At 36.0% G+C, this 27,436-nt stretch overlaps 1 protein-coding gene across 27 annotated transcripts in view; it reads left to right on the plus strand.

The window, feature by feature from the left end:
• Positions 1–27,436, plus strand: part of VPS13B (vacuolar protein sorting 13 homolog B) — a 916,907-nt gene that overhangs the window by 265,562 nt on the left and 623,909 nt on the right. For 26 of the 27 annotated variants that reach the window (XR_010317809.1, XR_010317810.1, XR_010317811.1 and 23 more), the window contains 2 exons: positions 24,083–24,217; positions 25,003–25,176. Coding sequence is in view for 23 of the 27 variants with exons in the window: in XM_064267936.1 (XP_064124006.1) it covers positions 24,083–24,217; positions 25,003–25,176 (309 nt within the window). In the remaining 4 variants the exon portion in view is untranslated. Of the gene's footprint in view, positions 1–24,082; positions 24,218–25,002; positions 25,177–27,436 lie in introns of those variants that run through there. The other variant, XM_064267958.1, reaches the window with a different exon arrangement.

Raw genomic sequence — 27,436 nt, forward strand, 5'->3', positions numbered from 1 at the left:
AATCTTTACTGGCCCTATTTCCAGGCCTTTAATGCGTCAAAATTAGCTTAGCTTTTGTTGGTAGTGTGGTCACAATAGTTTATTTAGTTATAGGTTGCTCAATAGAGAAAACAGATATGAGGGCATCCCTTACAGGCTTCTGTTTTATTCCCCTGGCATGGTGCGTTCAACTAGTTTTTAGTTATCAACTGGAGAAATTTTGTTCAATGGTTGTATCTCAGCATTTATTTTCCAAATACAGTTAGCATGCGTACATATGTTATATATTTATTAAGAAAGTAAGATCACTATCTTAAAAAGTTTTTTTTTTATTTGACTTGTTGAGTAAAGTGGATATATTATTTAGGGCAGAGAAAAAAATCAAGCACTCAGGCAGGTTGCTGACTGCAGTCCAAATGGCTGATCAGAGAGTCTTTATATGCATTGGTAATGTGTTGTGCAATATAAGCTGAAATATATTCCACAAGGGAGGAAAACGGAATCGGTTACATACGCTGTTCCTAAGTACAATGAATATAAAACTCCATTACTCAGGTTAGGCAGGTGCTTTTTATATGAGGCTTTAAAGAAATATAAAACTTCTGGTGAAATGATTGGTTTGTACGAACAGTACTTGGCTTCCAGTGCTTTGACCAGATAAGGAGGCTAAAAGTATTCTTGCAAATATTTCCTTAATGATTCAGGGCTTGAAGGTTAATATTCTTTTGGTGTAACAAATTGTCACTATAAATACTGTACAGTGTGAAATTTGTGTGATTCAGTTATGAAAAATGATTTTCAGGGACATTTAAAAAAATTTTCTAGGTTTTCTTTGAGAATGATAAGGAAATGCCCCTGTACGAAATTTCTTTTTAAGATGCATAGATGTATTTTAAAAGTTTTGGAAGAACTTTTTATAGTTTTTAGCTTTTGTTCTCCAAGAACAATAGAGTATTTTATAGGCAGTAAAATTAGATAAACTTTTGGAACATACAGTAACTCTTTTCAGGACAACATGACAATTGGTTGATAAACACTGTGAAGCATTAAAAGTTATATTAGTCCATAAAAATTTCCGGTGGCTCCATCTATATATACCAGCACATATATTTCTCGTCCCTGCTATTTTCAATTCTTAGAACCAACCAAAACCCAAATCAACACCCTTTGCTGTCAAGTTGATTCCGACTCATAGCAACCCTATAGGACAGAGTAGAACTGCCCCATAGGGTTTCCAAGAAGTGGCTGGCTGCTAACCAAACTGCCGTCGTTTTGGTTAGCAGCCAGGCTCCTAACCACTGTACCATCAGGGCTCCTAAGTATCTGTTTATTGTTTAAACACTGAATATTCTTCCACAAATAAATTTTCATAAACATAAACTAAGAGGGAAATGAAAAGAATATTAAATATCTGTTTTACAAATTTGTTTTAGGTTTTAGATGTGTAAACCAGTGGCCTTTCTTTTTAATCTGCTCAAGTATTCTTTGTATTTATCTGAGTAAGTTGATTTCTTGTTTTAGAATTTAAAATAGCCTCCTGAGGGTAAACAGCTCATAATTGTATTCCTCTGTTAATTACCAGGTTAATTGTCTAATAATACCCTTCATTTTGTGGATATAGCTAGTAGGTATTCATAATATCTGTGAGATTGTTATGAAAAAATCCATTCAGTATATTAGTATATAGTATCTGCTCATTTCTAGTCAATCCATTGATGTTTCACGGAGAAGGTATGATTTCAGAAGCAATTCTAATGATGAAAACGAGACCAGTTTTTCATTATTAAGATAAATGGACTAGATTGAAAATGGAGGTTATGAGAAAGAATATCTAAAAAATCTGAGTTCAAATCCTGCTCTGCTATTCACTATCATTTTTGATTGTAAAATGAGAAGTTAACGGCTCTTTTGTCCGGCAGCTGACTGAAGCCTGACAGAAAGTGCTTTAAAGTTTATTCTCACAAATCAACAAATCTACAGTTGGTAGATGTTCAGTGCCTCATAGACGTGAGGAATGAATGCAGTTGTTTTGAATTGTCTTCTCAGCTTTTTAGGATGGCTTAAGGAGTCGTAAATCTCATGTTTTCACATGATAAAAGTCTAAAACAGTAAAAGAACTTCCCCATGGGTATCTTTTTATTGTGAGGACCTTCTTTTTCAAAAGGCCTTACCAAATGTCTCAAATTCACTGATTAGAACTGGTTCATCTGTCCTGCTTTAACTATGAAGGAACTGGGAAAGCAAGCATCTGTCATTTTTAACCTCTCTTATAGGATATGGAATCCCAGGCTGGTAGAAATGGTTAGTCCACTCAGCTGCTAATTGAAAGGCTGGAGGTTCCAGTCTACTGAGTGCCTTGGAAGAAAGCCCTGGTGATCTACTTCTGAGAAATCAGCCACTGAAAACCCTGGGGAGCATAGCTCCACTCTGACACACATGGGGTTCCATGAATCAGAATCAACTTGAGGGCAACTGGATCTCCTCTGATAGCAAAGAAAAGAGGTGGGAAGAAATAGCTAATGCTTAGACAACAAAGAAAATTTACCCATGCTTACCTTACAGTGGAGCCCTGGTGGTTTAGTGGTTAAGAGCTTGGCTGCTAACCAAAAGGTCGACAGTTCCAATCCATGAGCCACTCCCTGGAAGCCCTATGAGGCAGTTCTACCCTGTCCTATAAGGGTCGCTATGAGCTGGAATCGACGCAAAGGCAATGGATTTTTTTTGGTTTTACCTTACACTGTTTTTTTTTTTTTCCCTTGCCGGGGTGTGGGGTGGGGTGGGGTGGGGGGAGTTGAAGGAATTGCCAACATTTCAGCTAGTAGTTAAGTGCTTAACCATTTGCACCACCCAGGGAATCCATCCTCATTCCCTTAAGTAAACAATACTCTAACTTATATCACCATAAATTAGCTTACCTTGTTCTGGAACTACATTAAAAACAAAAACCAAAGCCTGTTGGTATCAAGTTGATTCCAACTCATTGTGACACCATAGGACAGACTAGAACTGCCCCGTAGGGTTTCCAAGGCTGTAATCTTTATAGAAGCAGACTGCCACATCTTTCTCCCGCAGAGCAGCTGGTAGGTTCAAACTGCTGACCTTTCTGTTAACAGCCAAGTGCTTTATCACCAGGGCTCCTTGTGCCGTTGAGTTGATTCTGACTCATCGTGACCTTATAGGACAGACAGAACTGCAACATAGGGTTTCCGAGGAGTGGCTAGTGAATTTGAAACTGCCAACTGGAATCGACTCGACGGCACTGGACTGGATCAACTCTTGGCTAGCAGCTGAGTTCTTCACCATTGCACCACTAGGGGTCCAGTGACCATATAAAAAATCCATTGCCACTGAGTTGATTACAACTCATAGAGACCCTGTAGGACAGAGTAGAACTGCCTCATGGGGTTTCCAGAGAGCAGCTGGTGGATTCGAACTGCTGACCTTTTGGTTAGCAGCTGAGCTCTTAACCATTGTACTACCAGGCCTCCTAAGTAGATTAAAAAAAAAAAAAGTAGATAGTGACCCTATAAAAACCACAAAACGAAACCCAGTGCTGTCAAGTCAATTCTGACTCACAGCGATCCTGTAGGGCAGAGTAGAACTGCCCCATAGAGTTTCCAGGGAGTGCCTGGCGGATTTGAACTGCTGACCCTTTGGTTAGCAGCTGTAGCACTTAACCACTACGCCACCAGGGTTTCCAGCGACCCTAGTAGGTACTAAATAACCCTCATTCCTTTAGGTAACCACTATTTTGACATCTGTCTCCATTGATCAGTACCCTGCTCCATATATAGCAAATAATATGATAGGTAATATTTCGCGTTTGATGTTTTTTGTTGCTTATCATCTTACCTGTGAGATCCATCCATGTAGTTGTGTATTATAATTGTTTCTTCTTTTTTTATTGTTATGTAGTACAGGCAGTCCCTGGGTTTTTAATGACCAGCCTGTGGACAACTCCCCTTGCACTTTTATGTTATATAAATTTGCCCTCGCTTTGAAACAACTGAAGGAACCCCTCCTTGCAACAAGTTCTTTATCACAGTCACCTTCACTTGCTACAGGTGCAGGCTTTGAAAAGGCTAGAGCATTTTCTTGAGCTAACCCAAACCAAACCAAACCCACTGCTGTCAAGTCAATTCCGACTCATAGCGATCGTATAGGACAGAGTAGAACTGCCCCCATGGTTTCCAAGACTGTAGACCTTTATAGAAGCAGACTGCCACATCCTTCTCCTCCGGAGCAGCTGATGGGTTTGAACTGCCAACCTTTTGGTTAACAGCCAAGCAATAAACCACCATGCCACCAGGGCTTCTTTTTGCGCTAAAGTAAGGCTAAATAAGAACTGTGTGTACCTTTTCCGACTTACCTCCAAATTCGATTTACAGACACAGTTCGGAACAGATTTTGCCCTAACCCAGGGAGTGCCTGTGTTCCGTTGTGTGATTATACCACCATTTAGCCAGTCTACTTTTGGTGAGCATTTGGTTTGTTCCCAGTTTTGGGTATTATGAATAAAGCTTCAATGAACATTCTCATTTGTGTCTTTTGGTGGACACATGTGCTTATTTCTCTTCAGTGTATAATTAGAAGTGGGTATGGTGAGTGATTTGAAGGGTTATTTGTCCAGCTTCAGTAGATATTGCTGGTTTTCTGAAGTGGGTATACTAATTTATAGTCCCATGAGCAATGAATGAGAATTTTCGTTGTTCTATATCCTCACCAAGACTTCATATTGTTATTTTTTTTTTAATAGTGGCTTTATTGAGATTTGGAGCCCTTGTGGTACAGTGGTTAAGAACTCAGCTGCTAACCAAAAGGCTGACAGTTCAAATCCTCTAGCCACTTCTTAGAAACCCTGTGGGATAGTTCTACTGAATCGACTTGATGGGAATGTTTTTTTTTTTGTTGTTGTTGTTGTTGTTATTGAGATTTAATTTACATACCATAAAATTCACCCTTTAAAAAAAATGTACAATTCATGTGTTTTTAGTATATTCACAAAGTTGTGCAACCATCACCACTATCTAATTTTAGAATATTTTCATTACCGGCAAAAGAAAGTCCATACTATTAGCAATCACTCCCCATTCGTCCCTCCACCAGGTCCCTGGCAACTACTAATCTACACTGTATGTCCAAGAATGTGCCTATTATGAATATTTCATATAAATGGAATCATACTGTATGTGGTCTTTTGTGACTAACTGCTGCCTTTAAGTTACCATAATGTTTTAAAAGATCTTCCAGTGTTATAGCATGTAAAAGTACTTCAGTCTTTTTTATTGCTGAACAATATTCCATTGTATGGCTATATCACATAAGCTGGTAAACATTTGTGTTGCTTCTACTTTTTGACTATTAAAAATAATGTTGCTGTTAACAACATCATTACTGGGTAAGTTATATGTCATATTTTCAGTTCTCTTAATTATAATCCTAGGAGTAGAATTGCTTGGCTACACGTGCTCCTTGGAAACTCTATGGGGGCAGTTCTACTATGTCCTATAGCGTCGCTATGAGTTGGAATCGACTCCACGGCACTGGGCTTTTGGGATGCTAACTCCAACTTTTTGAAGAACTGCCAAATTGTTTTCAAAGCAACTGCATTATTTTTTACAATCCCACCACCAATGGATGAGGGTTCCAATATCTCTGCATCCTTGCCAACACTTGTCATTGTTTGTCTTTTTCATTTCAGTCATCCTAGTGGTGTGAAATGATACCACATTTTGCTTTTGATTGGCATCTCTGTAGCTTTGCATTACTTTAGGATACCTGGGTGGTGCAAACAGTTAAGCACTCAACGGCTAGCTGGAAGGTTGGCAATTAGAACATACCCAGAGGCACCTTGGGAGAAAGGTGAAAAAACTGAACAACAGAGATTTTAAAATCCAAGATTGCACAGTTTATACTAGAATAAAGGTTTGACGATGAGTGTCTTTTATTAAACTCTTTTATTCCCCAAGCTTGAATTGTTTAATAGTAACTATAATGAGGAGGATATGATAGCTAACGTTGATTGGTCACTTACTTGCCAAGTGCTATGTTAACCACTGCCATTTAATCATTTCACTCAGTGCTCATGGATTTTCTTTAAGGTAACTGCTGAGTCATACCTATTTTACAGGTGAGAAAACTGAAACAGCTTAAGTTAAGTACATTTGGAATTTATAATGTGTTTAATATCTTTGCATACCTTGTATTGTTTGACCTCAAAGAGTACTTGTTGCTTCCTCACATCTATCATGGAAACTCATTTATAAGCTTTGTTTTCTTAATATAATATAGCATGACTTCTATTGCTGGCAAAATGGTATACTAATAAATTTGAAAACCTTTTCTCTATGAATATCCCTGCTGGGGAATGTATAGGACATAAATTTTTTTGAGTTGCTGAGCCTTCAAGAAAGAAAGAAAAAATCCGGAAACGAAAGCAGAGAGGAAATCCAGAGTGGGAAACAAGCACTGATGCTTGGCTGTCCTAATGGGTTATGGGAACCTTAGTAGAACTAGTGAGCTTGGCTTTTATTTACTAAAATGGTGTTGGGACAAGAATGGGAAGAATTGGAAGTAATGTTCCCTTTTCATAAACTCATAACTTTAAAGGACTAGTGAAAAGGTAGACTATTTAAAAAACTGGCCCATTCCTGATTTAACAGAGAGGGTTCTTTTGTGTTGGCCTTGATATGAGAGTCAGTGTGCTGTACCTGAGAATTTGTAACTAGACTTCTGTCCTCAGTTTTTTATTTCTTACATGAGCTAGGAACTGCTAAACCAATAAATTAACTTAAAAAGTGAATGGGTAGAGGGGTAGGGAGAGGAAAGTGATTCTACCTGGGCTGGCTACATCATTGGGCACCTAGTAATAATCACAAATACTTGCCATGGCTTATACCATCAACCCTGGTCATGTATTTGAAAAAAGAAAGCATCGTCAAATGTAAACTCATAATTCAAAATTACAAAAACTTGAGGAAATAATTCATCAATAGCAAATGTTAGGAGAAATCCTCAATGGAAGGATTAGACTCCAGAATTTAGAATATCGCGATCATACAGGGTAAATGATGGAGCTGAAAATATGAGAGAGCCATAAGATATTATCAATTAAGACTAGAGAATTTTTTAAAAATAATTTTTATTATGCTTTAAGTGAAAGTTTACAAATCAAGTCAGTCTCTCACATATAGACTTATATATACCTTACTAAAAAAAAAAAATACCTTACTACATACTCCCAGTTACTCTCCCCCTAATGAGACAGCCTGCTCCCTCCTTCCGGTCTCTCTTTTCATGACCATTTTGCCGGCTTCTAACCCACTCTACCCTCCCATCTCCTTTCCGGACAGGAGATGCCAGCATAGTCTCAAGTGTCCACCTGATGCAAGTAGCTCACTCCTCATCAACATCTCTCTCCAACCCATTGTCCAGTCCAATCCATGTCTGACAAGTTGGCTTCAGGAATGGTTCCTGTCCTGGGCCTACAGAAGGTTTTGGGACCATGACCACTGGAGTTCTTCTAGTCTCAGTTAGACCATTAAGTCTGGTCTTTTTATGAGAATTTGGGGTCTGCATCCCACTGCTCTCCGGCTCCCTCAGGGGTTCTCTGTTGTGTTCCCTGTCAGGGCAGTCATCGGCTGTGGCTGGACACCATCTGGTTCTTCTGATCTCAGGATGATGTAGTCTCTAGTTCACGTAGCCCTTTCTGTCTCTTGGGGTCGTGATTACCTTGTGTCCTTGATGTTCTTCATTCTCCTTTGATCCAGGTGGGTTGAGACTCATTGATGCATCTTAGATGGCTGCTTGCTAGCATTTAAGACCCCAGACGCCACTCTTCAAAGTGGGGTGCAGAATGTTTTCTTAATAGATTTTATTTTGCCAATTGACTTAGATGTCCCCTGAAACCGTGGTCCCCAAACCTCTACCCCTGCTTCAACGACCTTCGAAGCATTCAGTTTATTCAGGAAACTTCTTTGCTTTTGGTTTAGTCCAGTTGTGCTGACCTCCCCTGTATTGAGTGTTGTCCTTCCCTTCACCTAAAGTAGTTCTTATGTACTATCAAACTAGTGAATACCCCTCTTCCACCCTCCCTCCCTCCCGCCTCTCGTAACCACAAAAGAATGTGTTCTTCTCAGTTTAAACTATTTCTCAAGATTTTATAATAGTGGTCTTGTACAATATTTGTCCTTTTGCAACTGACTAATTTCACTCAGCGTAATGCCTCCCAGGTTCCCCCATGTTATGAAATGTCACAGATTCTTCACTGTTCTTTATTGATGGATAGTATTCCATTGTGTGAATATACCATAATTTATTTATCCATTCATCCGTTGATGGGTACCTGGGTTGCTTCCATCTTTTTGCTATTGTAAAAAGTGTTGCAGTGAATATGGGTGTGCATATATCTGTTCGTGTAAAGACTCTTATTTCTCTAGGATATATTCCAAGAAGTGGGATAGGTGGATTCTATGGTAGTTCTATTTCTAGCTTTTTAAGGAAGCGCCAAATCTATTTCCAAAGTGGTTGTACCATTTTACATTCCCACCAGCAGTGTATAAGTATTCCAATCTCTCCACAGCCTCTCCAGCATTTATTATTTTGTGTTTTTTGGATTAATGCCAGCCTTGTTGGAGTTATGGAATCTCTTTACAGTTTTGATTTGCATTTCTCTAATGGCTAATGATCTTGAGCATTTCCTCATGTATCTGTTAGCTACCTGAATGTCTTCTTCAGTCAAATGCCTGTTCATATCTTTTGCCCAATTTTTAATTGGGTTGTTTGTCTTTTTGTGGTTGAGTTTTAGCAGAATCATGTAGATTTTAGAGATCAGGCACTGGTTGGAGATGTCGTAGTTGAAAAATTTTTCCCAACCTGTAGTTAATCTTTTTACTCTTTTAGTGAAGTCTTTAGATGAGCATAGGTGTTTGATTTTTAAGAGCTCCCAGTTACCTGGTTTCTCTTCGCTATTTTTAGTAATGTTCTGTTTTCTGTTTATGCCTTGTATTAGGGCTCCTGACGTTGTCCCTATTTTTTCTTCCATGATCTTTATCATTTTAGACCTATGGTTAGGTCTTTGATCCATTTTGAGTTAGTTTTTGTGCATGGTGTGAAGTATGGGTCCTGTTTCATTTTTTGACAGATGGATATCCATTTATGCCGGCACCATTTGTTAAAAAGGCTACCTTTTTCCCCAATTAATTAACACTGGGCCTTTGTCAAATATCAGCTGCTCATATGTAGATGGATTTATATTGGGATTCTCAATTCTGTTCCATTGGTCTATGTATCTGTTGTTGTACCAGTACCAGGCTGTTTTGACTACTGTGGCTGTATAATAGGTTCTAAAATCAGGTCGAATGAGGCCTCCCACTTTGTTCTTCTTTTTCAGTAATGCTTTACGTATCCGGGCTTCTTTCCCTTGCATATGAAGTTGGTGGTTTGTTTCTCCATCACATTAAAAAATGTTGTTGGAATTTGGATTGGAAGTGCATTGTATGTATAGATGGCTTTTGGTAGAATGGACATTTTTACAATGTTATGCCTTCCTATCCATGAGCAAGGTAGGTTTTTCCACTTATGTAGGTCCCTTTTGATTTCTTGCAGTAGTGTCTTGTAGTTTTCTTTGTACAGGTCTTTTACATTTTTGGTAAGATTTATTCCTAAGTATTTTATCTTCTTGGGGGCTACTGTAAATGGTATTGACTTGGTGATTTCCTCTTCGATGTTCTTTTTGTTGATGTAGAGGAATCCAACAGATTTTTGTATGTTTATCTTGTAACCTGAGACTCTGACAAACTCTTCTATTAGTTTCAGTAGTTTTCTTGAGGATTCTTGAGGGTTTTCTGTGTATAAGATCATGTCGTCTGCAAATAGAGATAATTTTACTTCTTCCTCACCGATCTGGATGCCCTTTTTTTCTTTATCTAGCCTAATTGCTCCGGCTAGGACCACCAGCACAATGTTGAATAAGAGCGGTGATAAAGGGCATCTTTGTCTGATTCCCGTTGTGAAGGGAAATGCTTTCGGACTCTGTCCATTTGGGATGATGCTGGCTGTTGGCTTTGTTTAAATGCCCTTTATTATGTTGAGGAGTTTTCCTTCTATTCCTATTTTGCTGAGAGTTTTTATCATGAACGGGTGTTGGACTTTGTCAAATGCCTTTACTGCATCAATTGATAAGATCGTGTGGTTTTTGTCTTTTATTTATATGGTGGAGTGCATTAATTGTTTTTCTAATATTGAACTAACCTTGCATTTCTGGTATAAATCCCACTTGGTCATGGTGGATTATTTTTTTGGTATGTTGTTGAATTCTATTGGCTAGAATTTTGTTGAGGTTTTTTTGCATCTATGTTCATGAGGGATATAAGTCTATAATTTTCTTTTTTTGTGGTGTCTTTACCTGGTTTTGGTATTAGGGATATGCTGGCTTCATAGAATGAGTTAGGTAGTATCCCATCCTTTTCTATGCTTTGAAATACCTTTAGTAGTAGTGGTGTTAACTCTTCTCTGAAAGTTTGATAGAGCTTTCCAGTGAAGCTGTCTGGGCCAGGGCTTTTTTTGGTTGGGAGTTTTTTGATTACCTTGTCAATCTTTTTTTTGTTATGGGTCTATTTAGTTGTTCTACTTCTGTTTGTGTTAGTTTAGATAGGTTGTGTTTTTCTAGGAATTCATCCATTTCTTCTTGGTTTTCAAATTTGAGTACAATTTTTCATAGTAATCTGATATGATTCTTTTAATTTCAGTTGGGTTTGTTGTGATATGGCCCATCTCATTTTTTATTCAGGTATTTTTTTCCTGTATTTCTTTAGTCAGTCTGGCCAATGGTTTATCATTTTTGTTAATTTTTTCAAAGAACTGGCTTTTGGCTTTGTTAATTCTTTCAGTTTGTTTTTCTGTTTTCTATTGCATTTAATTCTGCTCTAATTTTTATTATTTGTTTTCTTCTGGCACCTGATGGATTCTTTTGTTGCTCTCTTTCTATTTGTTCAAGTTGTAGGGACAGTTCTCTGATTTTGGCTCTTTCTTCTTTTTGTATGTATGCATATTGAAATAAATTGACCTCTGAGCACTGCTTTTGCTATGTCCCAGAGGTTTTGATAGGAAGTGTTTTCAGTCTTGTTGCATTCTATGAATTCTTTATTCCCTCCTTGATGTCTTCTGTAACCCAGTCTTTTTTTGAGGAGGGTATTGATCAGTTTCCAAGTATTTGATTTCTTTTCTGTTACTGATTTCTACTTTTATTGGCTTATGGACTGAGAAGATGCTTTGTAGTATTTCGATATTTTGGATTCTGAAAAGGTTTGTTTTATGACCTAATAAGTGATCTATTCTAGGGAATGTTCCATGTGTAGTAGAAAAAAAAAGTATACTTTGCAGCTGTTGAGTGGATTGTTCTGTTTAAGTCTTTGAGGTCAAGTTGGTTGATTGTAGCAATTAGATCTTCCGTGTCTATATTGAGCTGCTTACTGGATGTCCTGTCTTTCACCGAAAGTGGTGTGTTGAAGTCTTCTCCTATAATTGTTGAGTTTTCTATCTCACTTTTCAATTCTGTTAATGTTTGTTTAATGTATCTTACGTCCCTGTCTTTGGGTGCATAAATGTTTAATATGGCTATATCTTTCTGGTAAATTGCCCCTTTAATCATTATGTAGTGTCCTTCTTTATCCTTTGTGGCGGATTTAACTTTAAAGTCTATTTGTGAGAAATTAATACTGCCACTCCTGCTCTTTTTTGATTGTTGTTTGTTTGATATATATTTTTTCATCCTTTGAGTTTTAGTTTATTTGTGTCTCTAAATCTAAGGTATATCTCTTGTAGGCAGCATGTAGATGGATTGTGTTTTTTTTTTTATCTAGTCTGCAACTCAAGACTAGAGAATTTTTAAAAGAAAATATAATCTTAGGAGGTCAGAAGTTATTGAATGAGTTAAACAGTAGATTAGACACAGCCAAAGATACTATTTATGAAATTGAATATAGTTATAAAGAAATTTAGTAGAATATAGCGCTGAAAATAGAGATGGTAAAGGTAAAATGCAGATCAGTTTATCTTGGCACTGGAATGAGAAGATTTTATATATATATATCTAAGAAGATTCTCAGAAGGATAAACTATGAGAAAAGGGAATATTTAGACTTTCTCTCCCCCAGAAAACTGATGAAAAGACGTGAATCTTCAGATTTCAGAATCATCAACCAGAAGCTGGAAAAATAAACCTAAACCTATTAAGTAGACTCATTGTGGTAAAGCCTTGGTGTACTAAAAACCAAGAGAAGTATAAACTTTTGTGTACTAAAAATAAGTATAAACTTAAAAAGCAACCAAGGGAGAAGAAGTAATGACATGAGCTGCCTACATTAATGTTATTTTTTGAGTTTCCCTTAGTTGGTAATGAAGATATCTAGGAAAAAGAATTATTCGTATTTGAACATCTGTTATACTCACGGCATTGTGCTGAGTTATCTGGGGTACCCTTCTGTTAGCTTACAGAGTTTAGTGATCCTCCCCAGTCCAAATGAGTTACTGAATCCTTTTGTCAGATGATGTCCAGAAGTTGTAAATTCTTTAGCATTCTAACTGGGCTCTGCTCTTTTTTTGGATCAGTTTAGATTCAGTTTCGTAGTCTCTGACTGTGAGAAATGTCCAAATTCACACATCTGAATTCATAACATAGTGGAGCAATCAAAATTAGTTAGTAAGTAAGCTTGAAGAGGAGTAGGTTAATATTTATTAATAAGTCAACTAGTTTTCCATGAATGTAGGTGACAAAGATGTATGGAAGAAAAACTGTGATTCATAGCATTTTAGAATTAGAAGCAATTTTTTGTTTTGTTCATCTTCATTATGTACTGAGAATTATGTCCTAGTCCATGAGACAGAATATATTGCTTTAAATTGAGGCATCTTTTTTTTTTTTTAAATCATTCTTTCACTATGAAGCTAAGTCTTTACTTGTCTAATTTTTATTTGCTGTTAATGTTAAAAAACAGTTAAGAATCGAAGAAGTACATCTATAGATACATATTGGTCAATAAATGCTTGTTGATTCTCTTTTGCTGGTAATTACAGGGATATGGATAGAGATTGCTGAGATATAACTGGGGATAGAACAATGAACGATAACCTTTTGCTGTATAAGTCTGTGTTTTTTTCCTTGTGAATAATTAAAGTTTACTTTGTACCTCATTATCATTTTGAGTTACACTTTCCTTTTTCTTTAATTTCATGCTGTTTTACAGATCATATATCAATGATTACATTTTTTGTTCTGCTGAAAATATTGTGATTTTACTGAGATATTTTGGCTTACCTCAACCCTAAAGTGTTACTTTACTGCTTTTCCAGGTTAAAAACAACCAAATCATTATCATCAACAATAACAAAAGAATCTCCACTTATTTAAGTGTGCTGTCTCCTCTTTGCTTGTTTTATCAGAGTGAGCCAATTGCCATATTTGGCATGTAATGAATCTTAGAACTGACTGGCTTTCTTGGTACAGCTATTTTATATGTTCTTGCTGAGCTGGCCACTCTTGTTTAGTTTTCTACTTATCTTTATGTAATAAACATTCTCTGTCTTTTCATTTTCTTCCTTTATTCTGTCTCTGAATGGGCAATGATTACTTTTTATTATTTTTTGGAGTTGTTAGTTGCCATTGAATCACTTCTGACTCATCGTGACCTTTTGTACAACAGAAAGAATCACAGCCTGGTCCTATGCCAGCCTTACAATCATTGCTACATTTGTTGCAGCCATTGTGTCAGCTCATCTCATTGAGGGTGTTCCTCTCTTTCGCTCAACCTCTATTTCATCAAGCATGATGTCCTTCTCCAGGGACTGGTCGCTCCTGATAAAATGTACAAAGTACATGAGATGAAGTCTAGCCGTCCTCACTTTGAAGGAGCATTCTGGCTGTACATCCTCCAAGACAGATTTGTTTGTTCTTCTGACAGTCCACCGTATATTCAGTATTGCTCGCCACCATCATAATTCAAAGGCATCAATTCTTTTTAAGTCTTCTTTACTCATTTTCAAGCTATTGCATGCATATGAAGTGGTTGAAAACACCATGCCTGGGGTCAGGCACACGGTAGCCCTCAAAGTGACATCTTTGCTTTTTAACACTTTAAAGAGGTCTTTTGCGGCAGATTTGTTCAGTGCAATGTGTTGTTTGATTTCTTGACTCCTGCTTCCATGGATGTTGATTGTGGAGCCAAGTAAAACGAAATCGTTGATGACTTCAGCCTTTTCTCTGTTTATCATGATGTTGCTTATTGGTCCAGTTGTGAGCATTTTTGTTTCCTTTATGTTGAGGTGTAATCCATACTGAAGGCTGTAGTCTTTGATCTTTATCTGTAAGTACTTTAAGGTCTCTTCACTTTCAGCAAGCAAGGTTGTGTCATCTGCATAACACAGGTTGTTAATGAGTCTTCCTCCAATCCTGATGCATTGTTCTTCTTTGTGTACTCCGGCTTCCCGAATTGTTTGTTCAGCATACAGATTGAGTAAGTGTGGTGAAAGGATAGATCCCTGATACGCACCTTTCCTGACTTTAAAACACGCAGTATCCCCTTGTTCTGTTCAAATGACTGCCTCTTGATCTATGTACAGGTTCTTCATGAACACAATTAAGTGTTCTGGAATATATGTTCTTTGCAATGTTATCCATAATTTGTGGTGATCCATACAGTCGAATGTCTTTGCATAGTCAGTAAAACACAAGTAAACATCTTTCTGGTATTCTCTGCCTTCAGCCAAGATCCATCTGACATCAGCAATAATATCCTTCATTCGAGGTCCTCTTTTGAATTTGGCTTGAATTTCTGGCAGTTCTGTGTCGATGTACTTCTTCAACTGTTTTTGAATTACATTCAGCATAATTTTACTTGCATATATTAATGATATTGTAGGATAATTTCTACCTTCTGTTGGATTATGTTTCTCTGGAGTGTGTATGTATATGGATCTCTTCCAGTTGGTTGGCCATGTAGCTGTCTTCCAAATATCTTGGCATACACGAGTGAACGCTCCCAGCATTGCATCCAGTTGTTGAAACATCTCCATTGGTATTCTGTCAATTCCAGGAACCTTGTGTTTTGCCAGTGCCATCACTGTAGCTTGGATTTTTTCCTTCAGTACCATCAGTTCTTGATCATGTGCTACCTCCTGAAATGTTGGTTATCGACGAATTCTTTTTGGTATGATGACTCTGTGTATTCCTTCCATCTTATTTTGATGCTTTCTACATCATTGAATTTTTTGCCCTTAGAATCCTTCAGTATTGCATCTCCAGGCTTGAATTTTTTCTTCAGTTCTTTCAGCTCGAGAAATGCTGAGCATTTTCTTCTCATTTGATTTTCTAACTCCAATTGTTTGCACAGTTCATTATAATACTTTACTTTGTCTTCTCAAGTTGCCCTTTGATATCTTCTGTTCTGCTCTTGTCACTTCATCATCTCTTCCATTCACTTTAGCTACTTATATGTTCAAGAGCAAGTTTCAGAGTCTCTTCTGAAATCCTTTTTTTTTTTTTCCTTTCCTGTCTTTTATAATGACCTTTGGTTTGTTCATGTATGATGTCCTTGATGTCATCCCACAACTGGTCTGGTCTTCCGTCATTAGTGTTCAATGCATCAAGTCTATTCTTGCTATGGTCTCTAAATTCAGGTGTGATATACTCAAGGTTGTAATTTGGCTTTTGTGGACCTGTGTTAATATTCTTCAGCTTCATCTTGAACTTGTACTTGAGCTATTGATGGTCTGTTCCACTGCTGGTCCCTGGCCTTGTTCTGACTGATGGTATTGAGCTCCTGCATTGTCTCTTTCCACAAATGTGGTTGATTTGATCCCTGTATATTCCATCCAGTGAGGTCTACGTGTGTAGTTGCAGTTTATTTTGTTGAAAAAAGGTATTTCCAATGAATAAGTCTTTGGTTTTGCAGAATTCTATCATATGATCTTTTGGGTTGTTTCTGTCACCAAGGCCATATTTTCCAACTACCGGTCCTTTTTTGTCTCCAACTCTTGCATTCTAATCACCAGTAATTATCAAGTGCATCTTGATGGTAAGCTTGATGATTTTCAGACTACAGAAGTTGGTAAAAATCTTAAAGTTTTTCATCTTTGGCCTTAGTGGTTAGTGTGTAATTTGAGTAATAGCCATTTTACCTGGTCTTCCTTGTAAGCTTATAGGTATTATCACTGACAGTGTTGTATTTCGGATTAGATGTTGAAATGTACTTTCTGAAAATGAATGCGACACCGTTCTTTTCAACTTGTCTTTCCTGGCATAGTAGATCATATGGTTGTCTCATTCAAAATGGCCAGTACGAGTCCATTTCTGCTCACTAATGCCTAGGGTATCGATGGTCAAACGTTGCATTTCCTTTTTGACAACTTCCGATTTTCCTAGATTTATACTTCATATACTTTTATACCCCATGTTCTGATTATTAATGGATGTTTGTAGCTGTTTCTTCTCATTTTGACTTGTGCCACATCTGAAAATGAAAGTTCCTGAAACTTTTATCCATCTACATTATCAAGGTCAACTCTACTTTGAGGAGGCAGCTATTCCCCAGTAGTATTTTGATTGCCTTCCAACCTGAAGGCCTTATCTTCTGGTACTATCCATAAGGTTTTCACTGGCCAATTTTTTTCTGAAGTAGATTGCTATGTCCTTCTTCCCAGTCTGTCTTAGTCTAGATGCTCTGCTATAACCTGTCTACCATGGGTGACCCTGCTGGTATTTGAAATACTGGTGGCATAGCTTCCAGCATTATAGCACATGCAAGCCACCATAGTATGACAGACTGACAGTTGAGTGGTAGAGTTTTTAGTATACTGTCATCAGTTCGGAAAGTCTTATTATTTTATGTTATATAATGTTCTTTTATAACTCTGCTAAGATAGTTATTTCTTTATCATATATTTTAATAGCATTTCCTCTTCTCTTTTTCTCCAGCTGCTGCTATTTGTATGCTATCCTGTAATTTCATTATTTGTTTATCTGGCATGGATTCTGGCTCTTTGAGTGTCTTGGATGACCTTTTGTTTTATTTTATTGAATTGAGCTTTTGTAAGGCTTGTAGCAGAAAGGGCAGTCCATGTTCCTTGCTCTTTAAGGTCAATCATTTTTAGATCATTCTTCAATATCTTTAGTTTAGAAGTCCAAAACAGGACTAAAATCAAGGTGCTGGCATGACTGTGTGTCTTTCTGGAGGCTCTAGGAGAGAGTCTGTTCCTTGCCTTTTCAACTTCTAGAGACTGCCCACAGATCTTGGTTCATGGCCCTCTTCCTCCATCTTTAATGCCAGTAACATAGCATCTCTCTGACCCTTTTTCTCTACTCATATTTCCCTTTGGTTCTCTTCTTCTGCTTCCTATTTGTACTCATAAGGAATCTGTGATTACATGGGCCCAGTCTAATAATCCAGAATTATCTCTTTATTTTAATGTCAGCTGATTAGCAATCTTAATTCTGTCTACAACCGTAATTCCCTTTTGTCATGTAACCTAACATATTTGTTCTGGGAATCAATATGTAGACATCTTTGTGTGTATGTGTGTGGAGGGGACATTTTTATGTTTCCCTTGTGTGATTTAGTAGCCCTCATCTTCTCTATTTTTCCTTTTTATTAAATCTTCTAATTTTTGCTTAAATCTATATTCAGTATTAACATATTATGACCGTGTGTGTGAATTATAATATGCTAGTTATATATTTTTTATAAAACTTTTATTCATAGGATTAATAATTTGCTTGTTTTTTTCTGTTAGTGTTCTGTGTACTTACTGTTAGCGTAAGCCTTCTTTCAGTATGTTCAAATTCATGAGATAATTGGTCTTAATTTTTAGAGTTACTCTTTTAATGCCTTCCTTCTATTTTAATTTCTGCTTGGTCTCTAGGTCTACTATAGAACAAGAAAAAGAAGTTTTTATAGACATGTCCTAAAATGTCCTTTTACTGTGGTTTTGGGTATTCACTTTTCTGCCATTTTGGATCCCCTGTTTCTTGGATTGCATGCCTTAGACTTTCTTAATATATTACCTCTTTTTGTTGTAGCACAATATTCCAGTAAATGGTTTTGAGATCTGGCATGTCTGAATGATTCTTTATTCTTCCTTTGTTTCTGATAGACATTTTGTCTATGCATAGATTTTTAGGTTGAGAATCATTTTTCTATAGAATTTTAAAAGCATTGCTTTATTTTCTACCAGTGTTGCTATTGAGAAACTTAGGCCATTCTAGTTGTTTAGCTTTAGTATGAAATCTGCGTTTGTTTTTGTTTGCTTGTTTGTTTTTATCTCAGAAGCTGTTAGGAATTTCTCTTCAGCCCTGATGTTCAGGTAGTGAGCTTTTTTATGTCTGTATTTTTTACAGTTGTGTTGGATACATGATAGATCCTTTAATTTGGAACTCTAGTTCTTTAGTTTTAGGAAATCTTCTTGAATTATTTCTTCGATTATTTTCTCCATTTTGTTTTAACAGCTCTCTCTGAAGCTTTTAGTTGTCAGGTATTTGATTGTCTATGCTGTTCTTTTCATTTTATTGCTATTTTCACTTTGGATCTTTGGATTTTTCGCCTCTATTTATGGGAGATTTCCTCAAGTTTATTTCTCAACCTTTCAGTAATTTAAGAGAATTGAGATCATGTTAATTTCTAAGAGCTCTTTTTTGTTCTTTTAAAAATTTAAATAACCTTCTTGTCTTGTTATAACATGTTCTGTTTTCTGTGAGTTATAATAATTATTGTTATTTTAAGTTTTCTTCTGGTCCTGGCATTGTCTGTTTACCCCAGGTTTCTTTTTCTGTGTGTTTGTTGATCTCTGCCTTTCTTGTTAGTTACTATCTAGTATCTGGTGACCTTTCATATTATCATATTTCATATTATCATATCATATAAAGTGCTAGCTAGCTAACTGGAACCTCTGTGTAACTTTGGAGCTTGTTGAACAGCTGGTGTCATTGTAAGGGAATTGGACATTGGTTTTTTTGTTGGAAGATACCCAGTTATCAGTATCTTTTGGTCCTTTTTCTTAGGCTGGCCAGTTTCCACAGATGTAAATCTTTCTATCGCCTTGGATGTTAAAAGCCTGGTACTCTGAGTTCTCAGAGAGTAGGAGAAGGGGAAATCTCATCATTTACTATGTATACGGTGTATAGATTTCTAGGATAACCCCTCATTTTTAGCATGTACCATTTTCTTTGGTTGTATCTCGTGTTCATTAGTCCAGGGTCCTGTTTCATCCTCTCCAGAGTAAAACCTTCAGTCTTCTGCTAGGAAGAGTAAGGGTAGTTGCTTGACTACATGGATTAAGGGAAAGGATCTATGGTGATGCTATAGATTTTCAGTTATTCCTTATCTTTTCAGCCTTATCCGCATCCCTGCCTTCTGAACTATGCCTAATTTCTCTTATTCTGTGTTTTTCCTGGGCTTTGTATTGCAGATCAACTTGCTTATTAGTTTTAATTACTCATAGATACTTCTTTCTGATCTGCTGAGTTACTGAGTTTTTTATTGAACATCCGTCTTTGAAAAATTTGTTGAGAGTTGTTGCCTATTCAAAAGCTGTCCACTGAACTGTTTTTTCTTTTCATTTCTTACTTGGTGTAAGCTTCTAAAAAATTTTGCTACAGTCTTGTGTTGGGGTTAGGAAGGGAGTATAGGTAAATACATGGCTTGATTTCTTTAACTTTTGCTTCCACGGAACTATGCAGGTCTTTCTCATTAGTTCATCTTTTGGTTTGTGGATGATAATAACAGGGATGATCATAATTACTGAACACTAGAATGTTGACACTGAGGGAAAAGTCTTAGTGAAGCTGGAAGAATTATGGCAGACAAGAAAGTTGGTGGAAAAGGAGTCAGGGTTAGTGGTGCACCACAGGACTAAGAATGTGTTAGGAGTTATTTTTTCAGGAAAGTAATGGAAGGAGACAAAAGGGTTGTAATTTATATTAAATTGCATTATAAAAATTTAGCAATTATTTTTACTTTATTCCATTGATAGTGAGTAAAATGTAAAATTATATTTCAGGTACAGTGCCTTAGGGATTCCCTCTTTTCCTCTGGTGGGCTATCCTAACAACATTTGAGTACATTTTTATGAGAGTGCTTTGTAAAACATTATTTCAAATGCAAGATATTTTTGCTATCTTTGTAATTTTTCTGTGGACTCATGTCTGCTTTCTCTAAAACACCAAACAAAAACCTGTTGCTGTTGAGTCGATTCTGACTCATAGTGACCCTGTAGGACAGAGTAGAACTGCCCTATAGGGTTTCCAAGGAGCACTTGGTGGGTTCGAACTGCCAACCTTTTGGTTAGCAGCATAGCTCTTAACCACTACGCCACTAAGATTTTCCTGCTTTCTCTAAACCAAGAACCCACTGTCGTTGAGTCGATTCCGACTGATAGCAACCCTATACAACCTACCAAAATATTGCCATCTTCCCTAAATTAAATTCTGTAGAAAGTTCAGCTAATTTCGCAGAGTTAAATACCCTGAACACCAACTACAGTTCTTTTGGGCTCCATATATAACAATAATATTGATTTACCTTTTTTTTTTTTAAGCCACCTAATCATTGGGTAAGTAAAAGTAAAGCCATGTTTATCTGGCTTCACTGCTTTTGCTCTTCTTTATGTTGCACCGTGTCGGCTCTCTATCAGAAGATTTCCTTCTACAATTTCAGGGGGTAGCATTCATGTAGAAAACAATGTGAATGGTTTCCAGAGTTGTATAATGCCAAGACCCTGCTCCTTCTCTTGACCATCCTAGTGCTTATGTTTGTGGCATTTCACAATTACAGTTTGATGGTGGAGTGAAAAGAACCCAAGCTTGTTTTGTACTAGCAGCTCTTCTTTATTGTCCATCAGGAGATGAATGTAATTAATTTTCTTTTTTTTTTAGTTGATCATAAAAATGTGGAACTAAGTTTTTGATCATATTAGCATAAACCAAAATGCTTATACAGGTATATACACCATTTAATATTATATCTGAGATTCTTGGTAGAAGAGGTTATAAGCAACTTCTTCTGATGAGTCAGATGTAATATACGTGAGATATTAACGAAGATCTGTCATTTATGATTCAAAATAGAATTCTGAAGTTTGTAAACTGTAAAAGAAGCAGTATTATAAAATCATTTAAAAACCATGCCATCTTAGCTGATTCAGATGCATTTTCCTTTTGCATCTGTCAGGAACCAATGAGTTTCTTTTGGTCTGAATATCATCAGTAATCCTTGAGAGCATCTTTTGGTAGCTCGTGTCTTCTGACCAATATCTGGGTTCTCTACATTTTTGAAAAATTGGCGTAGAATAAGAATCTTACTGATGGCTTGAGGTCTAAGAGAGGTTTTTATTCATTTTTATCCCTCCTGTAGTCTAACACAGTTATTTGGTAAATTATTCATTGATTATAACTCCCTGCATTCACCATTGTTAGTTGTTGTTGTTAAGTTCCATTGAGTCGGCTCCGACTCATAGTGACCGTATGTACAACAGAATAAAACACTGCCTGGTCCTGCACCATCTTCACTGTTGTTACGCTTGAGCCCATTGTTGGAGCCATTGTGTCAGTCTATCTGGTTGAGTGTCTTCCTCTTTTTAGCTGACCGTCTACTTTACCGAGCATGGTGTCCTTCTCCAGGGACTGATCCCTCCTGATAACATGTCCAGAGTATGTGAAATGTAGTCTTGCCACCCTCACTTTAAGAAGCATTCTGGCTGTACATCTTCCAAGACAGATTTGTTTGTTCTTTTGGCAGTTCATGGTATATTCAATATTCTTTGCCAACACTGCAATTCAAAGGCGTTAATTCTTCTTTCGTCTTCCTTATTCATTGTCCAGCTTTTGCATGCATATGAGATGATTGAAAACACCATGGCTTGGTTCAGGTGCACCTTAGTCCGCAAAGTGACACATTTCCTTTTAACACTTTAAGAGCTCTTTTGCAGCAGATTTGCCCAATGCAATGCGTCATTTGATTTCTTGACTACTGCTTCCATGGGTGTTGATTGTGAATCCAAGTAAAATGAAATCCTTGACAACTTCAGTATTTTCTCCGCTTATCTGCCAACGACAGTAGATTTAAATATTTAGGTTTGCTCATCTTCCCTTAAAAAGTGGAGGGAAAAATATGATCGAGGTTTCACCACTTTCTGACTCGAGCTTTGGACAAAATACTTGATTTCTTCAAGCTTTGGTTTTTCCATATGTAAAATGGAAATAGCAATAGCTACCTCAGGGTTTTGTGTGTGTGTGTATGTGTGTGTGTGATGAATAAATTAAGTCATAAACTAGGCATAGTGCATGGCCCTTTAGTAAGTGTTCAGTGAATGCTGCTATGATTACCAACTACCATGGTTATATATGTATTGTTGACATCTTTTAACTTTCTGAGGTTATGTTTCTTAAGTTTTTTGGATGATGAACTTTGAGAATCTGATAAAAGTGCCTTAAGAAATGCATAAAGATACAACATTTCAGATTCAGTTTCATAGATTTCATGGACTCCTTGAAGTCTACCGCAGACCCTAGGTTTATAATTCCTGCTCTGAGGATAATGGATTGGCACTTCAAATGGTAAAGATACAGGTGGTGATTATTGGACAGTAGCAACCAATTGACACACATTTATACAATGACCAAATAGAAATTAGCAAATTAATAGGTCCTTTTTTTTTTTTTTTAGAAGTAATGGTTAGTATGTGAGGTGTTTCTCAAGATGATATCCTGTAACCATTTGCAAGTCACCTAGTGTGTTAGTTTAAATGCAGATTTCTGGGCCACACTGCAGGAAGACTCAGTTATATCTCTTAGAATGTTATGGAGTTTCTTGAGCACGCTGAAGTTCAAGTTCTACTTCTAAAGTGAAAAGGTAAAATAAAATGCAAAACCAAAGATCAAAGAATGTTGTTTAGTATATCTATCATAGAAAGCTTATGGTTTTTAAAATTATCCATACATAATTCTGCCAAAGGAGACTCAGAAAAGGAGGATAGTATATATAGTATATATCTGACCAAAATATAAAATGGAAAAAAGAAGGGAAATTATGTTGGTGAATGTTCATGAATATAGGCAAAATGAGTGGTAAGGTCTTTGATGGCATGAGATTGTGTTAAACACTAGCCTTTTCACTTATTCACTGTATTATTTTGGTGAAAAATTACTTTTCTCTTCTAATTCACTGTGTTGTTCTGTGTAAAATGAAGATAATAGAAATATCTATATATATAGGTTTGTCATGAAGATTGACTGAGATAATGTGTATGACACGTGGTAAGCCCTCAGTAAATGTCAGTTGATTAGTTGAGTTTGTTGTTGGTCATCATAGTCAATATTGTCTGTATAATATACTAAATATCTGTCTGTTTAATTCTGACCTACTCCTCAGGGCCAAGATGAGGTTCTCCCTTTTGAATTAAGTTTTTCCCAATAATTAATTTCATTGTAATCATTACCTTCCATGTTTTTATATGCTTTCTCACATAGTGGAGACCTTAATATCCACTTTTTTGGTTGATAGTGAATTAATTTGCTATCTTTTATCCACATATGATTTGTCACTTTAGTTCATAAGAAGTTTTCTTTTAACTTGGAGCTATTTTGAACTATCTTGTTTCTCTCTCCTCACCCCACCTCGCCAAAGTATTCTGGGGAGTCAGTCTGTTTACAGAGGTAGCCTTTCTGTTTAAATTGAATGTTCCTCTTAAATAAAACTTAATGTGTAAGTTAACTTTATTTCAGAAATAAAAATCTTACTCTAAATTTTAGAGTCAAATATGGCTTTTTAAATTGTCTCCTGATTTTTAAAGAAATATTTGTGCATTTCCTTTTTATTTCTTGAGCTCGGCTAATCAAGAGGTACCTGCATAAGTATAGTAGCTATGAGAGTTCAGCCCATTTATTTTAAAATTGCATCCTTTCACCTCCTAAACAGCAAACTATGAAACCTAACACAAATACCGTAAGAACATCTGAGGTAGATAATTAAAGTATAATTAAGTTTAAATGTCTTGGTGAAGGAGTATAAAAATTATTTAAATTCAATCGGCTAGTACATTTGCAGTTTTCTTTTATTAGGTGTGAAATCTAAGAATCCCCTGCCAGCTCTTGAGGGCTCAATCCAGAATGTTGAATTGAAGTACTGCAGCACATCATTGGTCAAATGTGCCTCTGGGACCGTGGGATCAATAAAAATTTGTGCCAAAGCCCCAGGTATGTGCAGCTGGACCATGTAAAACTTTATTGCCTGTATAGGAGAATTGGCCTTGCGTTTTACAAGGAGCGTTACTGAAACAAGAATTTACTCATTGTTCCTATGAATCAGAGGCTTTAAATTTTTTATTTTTACTTAAAAAATTTTTTAAAAAATTGTGCCAGGATGATACTACTTGACTTTAGTAAATTAATTTTTATTTAAGGAGAAAAAGTCAGTGTAGTTTTAAGAATGGTTATAAGGGAAAAAATTAAAGGAAAGCTAATTCTTGTACTTTTGGGAATAATGGGAAGTATGGATATATATATATTTTTTATATATGACACTTAAAATTAACTTGAAATATTGTGAGTATAATAGAATTAAATAGAAAATCCAGTTGTTTTTTTAATTAAGATAATTCACTTCACCTTCCTATGGATATTTTATTCCATAATATTTTCCTTAAACTATTTGTAATTATTTTCAGTACAAAATTAAATGTCTTAAGTTTATGGAGGTATAGATTCCACTAAATTTTTAGAAGGCAGTATGTTGTTTTCTTTTATAAATTTTTTCTGAACATGTTCTACATTTATTTAGCAAAATGTTTAAAAAATTTAACAGTTAAAAATGCTTTTAATTTTATAAGTCAGATCCCTTAGAGTATATAGGTGTAATTACAAATTATAATTGAAATGTTACATTATGTCGTTAGTATATTTTAAAATCAAACATTCTTAAGATAGTCTAAAATTTTCTTTCATAAGATTTGTCTTTTTCTTAAATAAATATTTTTATTCAGGCGATAATGGAAAAGAGAAGTTGATTCCCTTGCTTCAGGGTCCCTCAGACACTAAAGATCTTCATAGCAGCAAGTGGCTCAATGAAAGTAGAAAGCCAGAATCTCTCTTAGCTCCAGATTTGATAGCCTTCACAGTACAAGTTCCACAACATATGGACTACTGCCACAATTCAGGTAAGTATAGACCTATTATTATTCCCTTATTTTACATTTTCTTTTCCAGAAAGGCTTTTAAAATTGGACTTTTTTCTTTCTTTCTTCCTTTCTTTTTTTAAACAATTTATATTCATTATGACACTCTTTGTAGTTGTATTTTTTGAAAATTAAAATGAAACATTTTTATACCTTTTTAAATAATCAGCTTTGTGTTTATAAGCCATAATGATTTTTTATGAAAGATAATTCAGCTGTATACATAGCATTTAATCTCAAATTCATATCTACTACATTCAACTGAGTTTTGAAATACAGGATATAATGTGTAGAAGAAAGAGAAATAAAAAATATTGGAAAGTGAATTTTTTTCTTGCGATGATAGTGTTTTGATTATAAGCCACAGTTTGACGTATTAAAATTAAGTGTTTGGGCCTTCTGCAGTTTTGCAGAAAGGAGAAGATTTTGAGAGTGGAATTAAGAAAAAAATTCAGAGGCTAAGATCTCGTTTCTTAGAGTTAAGTTTTTCTGATAGCACTTTGCCCATGGTCTATTTCATTTTATTCAGTACCATAATAGCAAGTTGTATAACTCCTCATATTGAGATACCAGAAGGATTATTAAAGGATAGAAAGAAACAGTACAGTAGGTAGAAACCAGGACCAGCCATGAGTTCAGATTAGCCTGTATGTCTAAGGCTGTCAGTTAGTGAGCCGAGGAATAAGGTAGTGATTTAGGGATTTCTTAAAAGGGTGAGGGGTCTGATTTTTTCCTTTAGAAGTAATTGGTCAGTGAGGAAGAAGCTTTAAATAGCTTCCTAAAAGTAAAGCTCAGTTAACATTATTCAACAGGTAGTGTAGCTTGTAGAAAATAAGCTCAACTTAGATTAATCACTTGTGTAAATTCGAAGTAGAAACTATGAAAAGTTTTGTAATTGACTAGACAGAGACTATATAGAATTTAATATTAGCTTGAACATTGTAGTGCACAAGTGGAAATATTCAGGGGTACAATAACAGTTACAGTATGAATTTTGTTACAGTAGCATTCGTAGCTGAAGGACATGCACATTAGAAAATAGAAATTGGTATTAGAAAGGAGGTGTTTGAAGACCCCTGTCAGCATGCTTCTGGGGACAACACTTCTAAAAAAGAAGATATCAGCCTGATGAGAAAGGATATAAAACCCAAAGGAAAGAATGATGTGAGGATAAGGCCAAGACCCAAGTTAAGACTGTGTCTGTGGATAAAAGATTTTATCAATCTTTTAAGGCAGGGGTCAGCTAACTTTCTTATGAAGGACCAGATAGTTAATATTTTAGGCTTTGTGGGCCATATGAGCTGTCACAACTATTCAGTTCTGCTGCTGAAGCATGAAAATAAGCGTAGACAATATGTAAATGAACAGATGTGATTACGTTCCTATAAAACTTTATTTACAAACACTGGTAGCAGACCAGATTCAGTCTGAATGATGTCTGTCCCTATGTTAGGGATAAGAGATTGGTGGTTGAATAAAAACCATGCCTTTGTTAATACCTATTTAATCATGTTGCTTAAATATGCTGTTTAGTAAACTCCTTTATATAATTGTCTAAATAGTAATTTTGGGGTTCTTCAATTAGGTTTAATTTCCAAGTTTTCATATCATGAAGATGCCATTAAAATGACCAGAGCCTACAGTTAATGATTTTGATACCTCTGAAGGGACTAATCTTATTTGAATCTGCTGTGTATTCTGGAGTTGGATAGAGACTCATTTTGGGGTTTGTTGTAAGCTCAGCTGCTAACAAAAGGTTCGGCAGTTTGACTCCATTATTCGCTCCTTGGAAATGCTATGGGGCAGTTCTGTTCCGCCCTATAGGGTCTCTCTGAGTCGGAATCAACTTGATGGCAACAGGTTTCATCTGGTTGGTATATACACAATTAGAATAAATTAGTCAAAATTATGTAAATAATTGATGCTTTGCTCAGCAATATTCACAGTAACTGCTGTAATTTAAATGTATTTCTAGGGTCTAGAAGAATATTATCTTTGACAACCTCTGATTTTTATGGGGTAAAGTTTTACTTTTTTTTTTTTTTTCTCCTTCTTAAGGAAGTTCACCAAATCTTCGACACTGGTGATATGTTTAGTGATCTGTTTAAGTAAGAACACATTACATGTTACGATTAAAATATACCCAAAGGAATATTTTCAAAGCACCAAATACATGATCACATTTAAATTTTACACACAAAGCCATAAACTACATCCATATACTTTATTTAGAGCATTTTTA

This window comes from Loxodonta africana, chromosome 14, assembly GCF_030014295.1.
Source record: "Loxodonta africana isolate mLoxAfr1 chromosome 14, mLoxAfr1.hap2, whole genome shotgun sequence".
Taxonomy (NCBI): domain Eukaryota; kingdom Metazoa; phylum Chordata; class Mammalia; order Proboscidea; family Elephantidae; genus Loxodonta; species Loxodonta africana.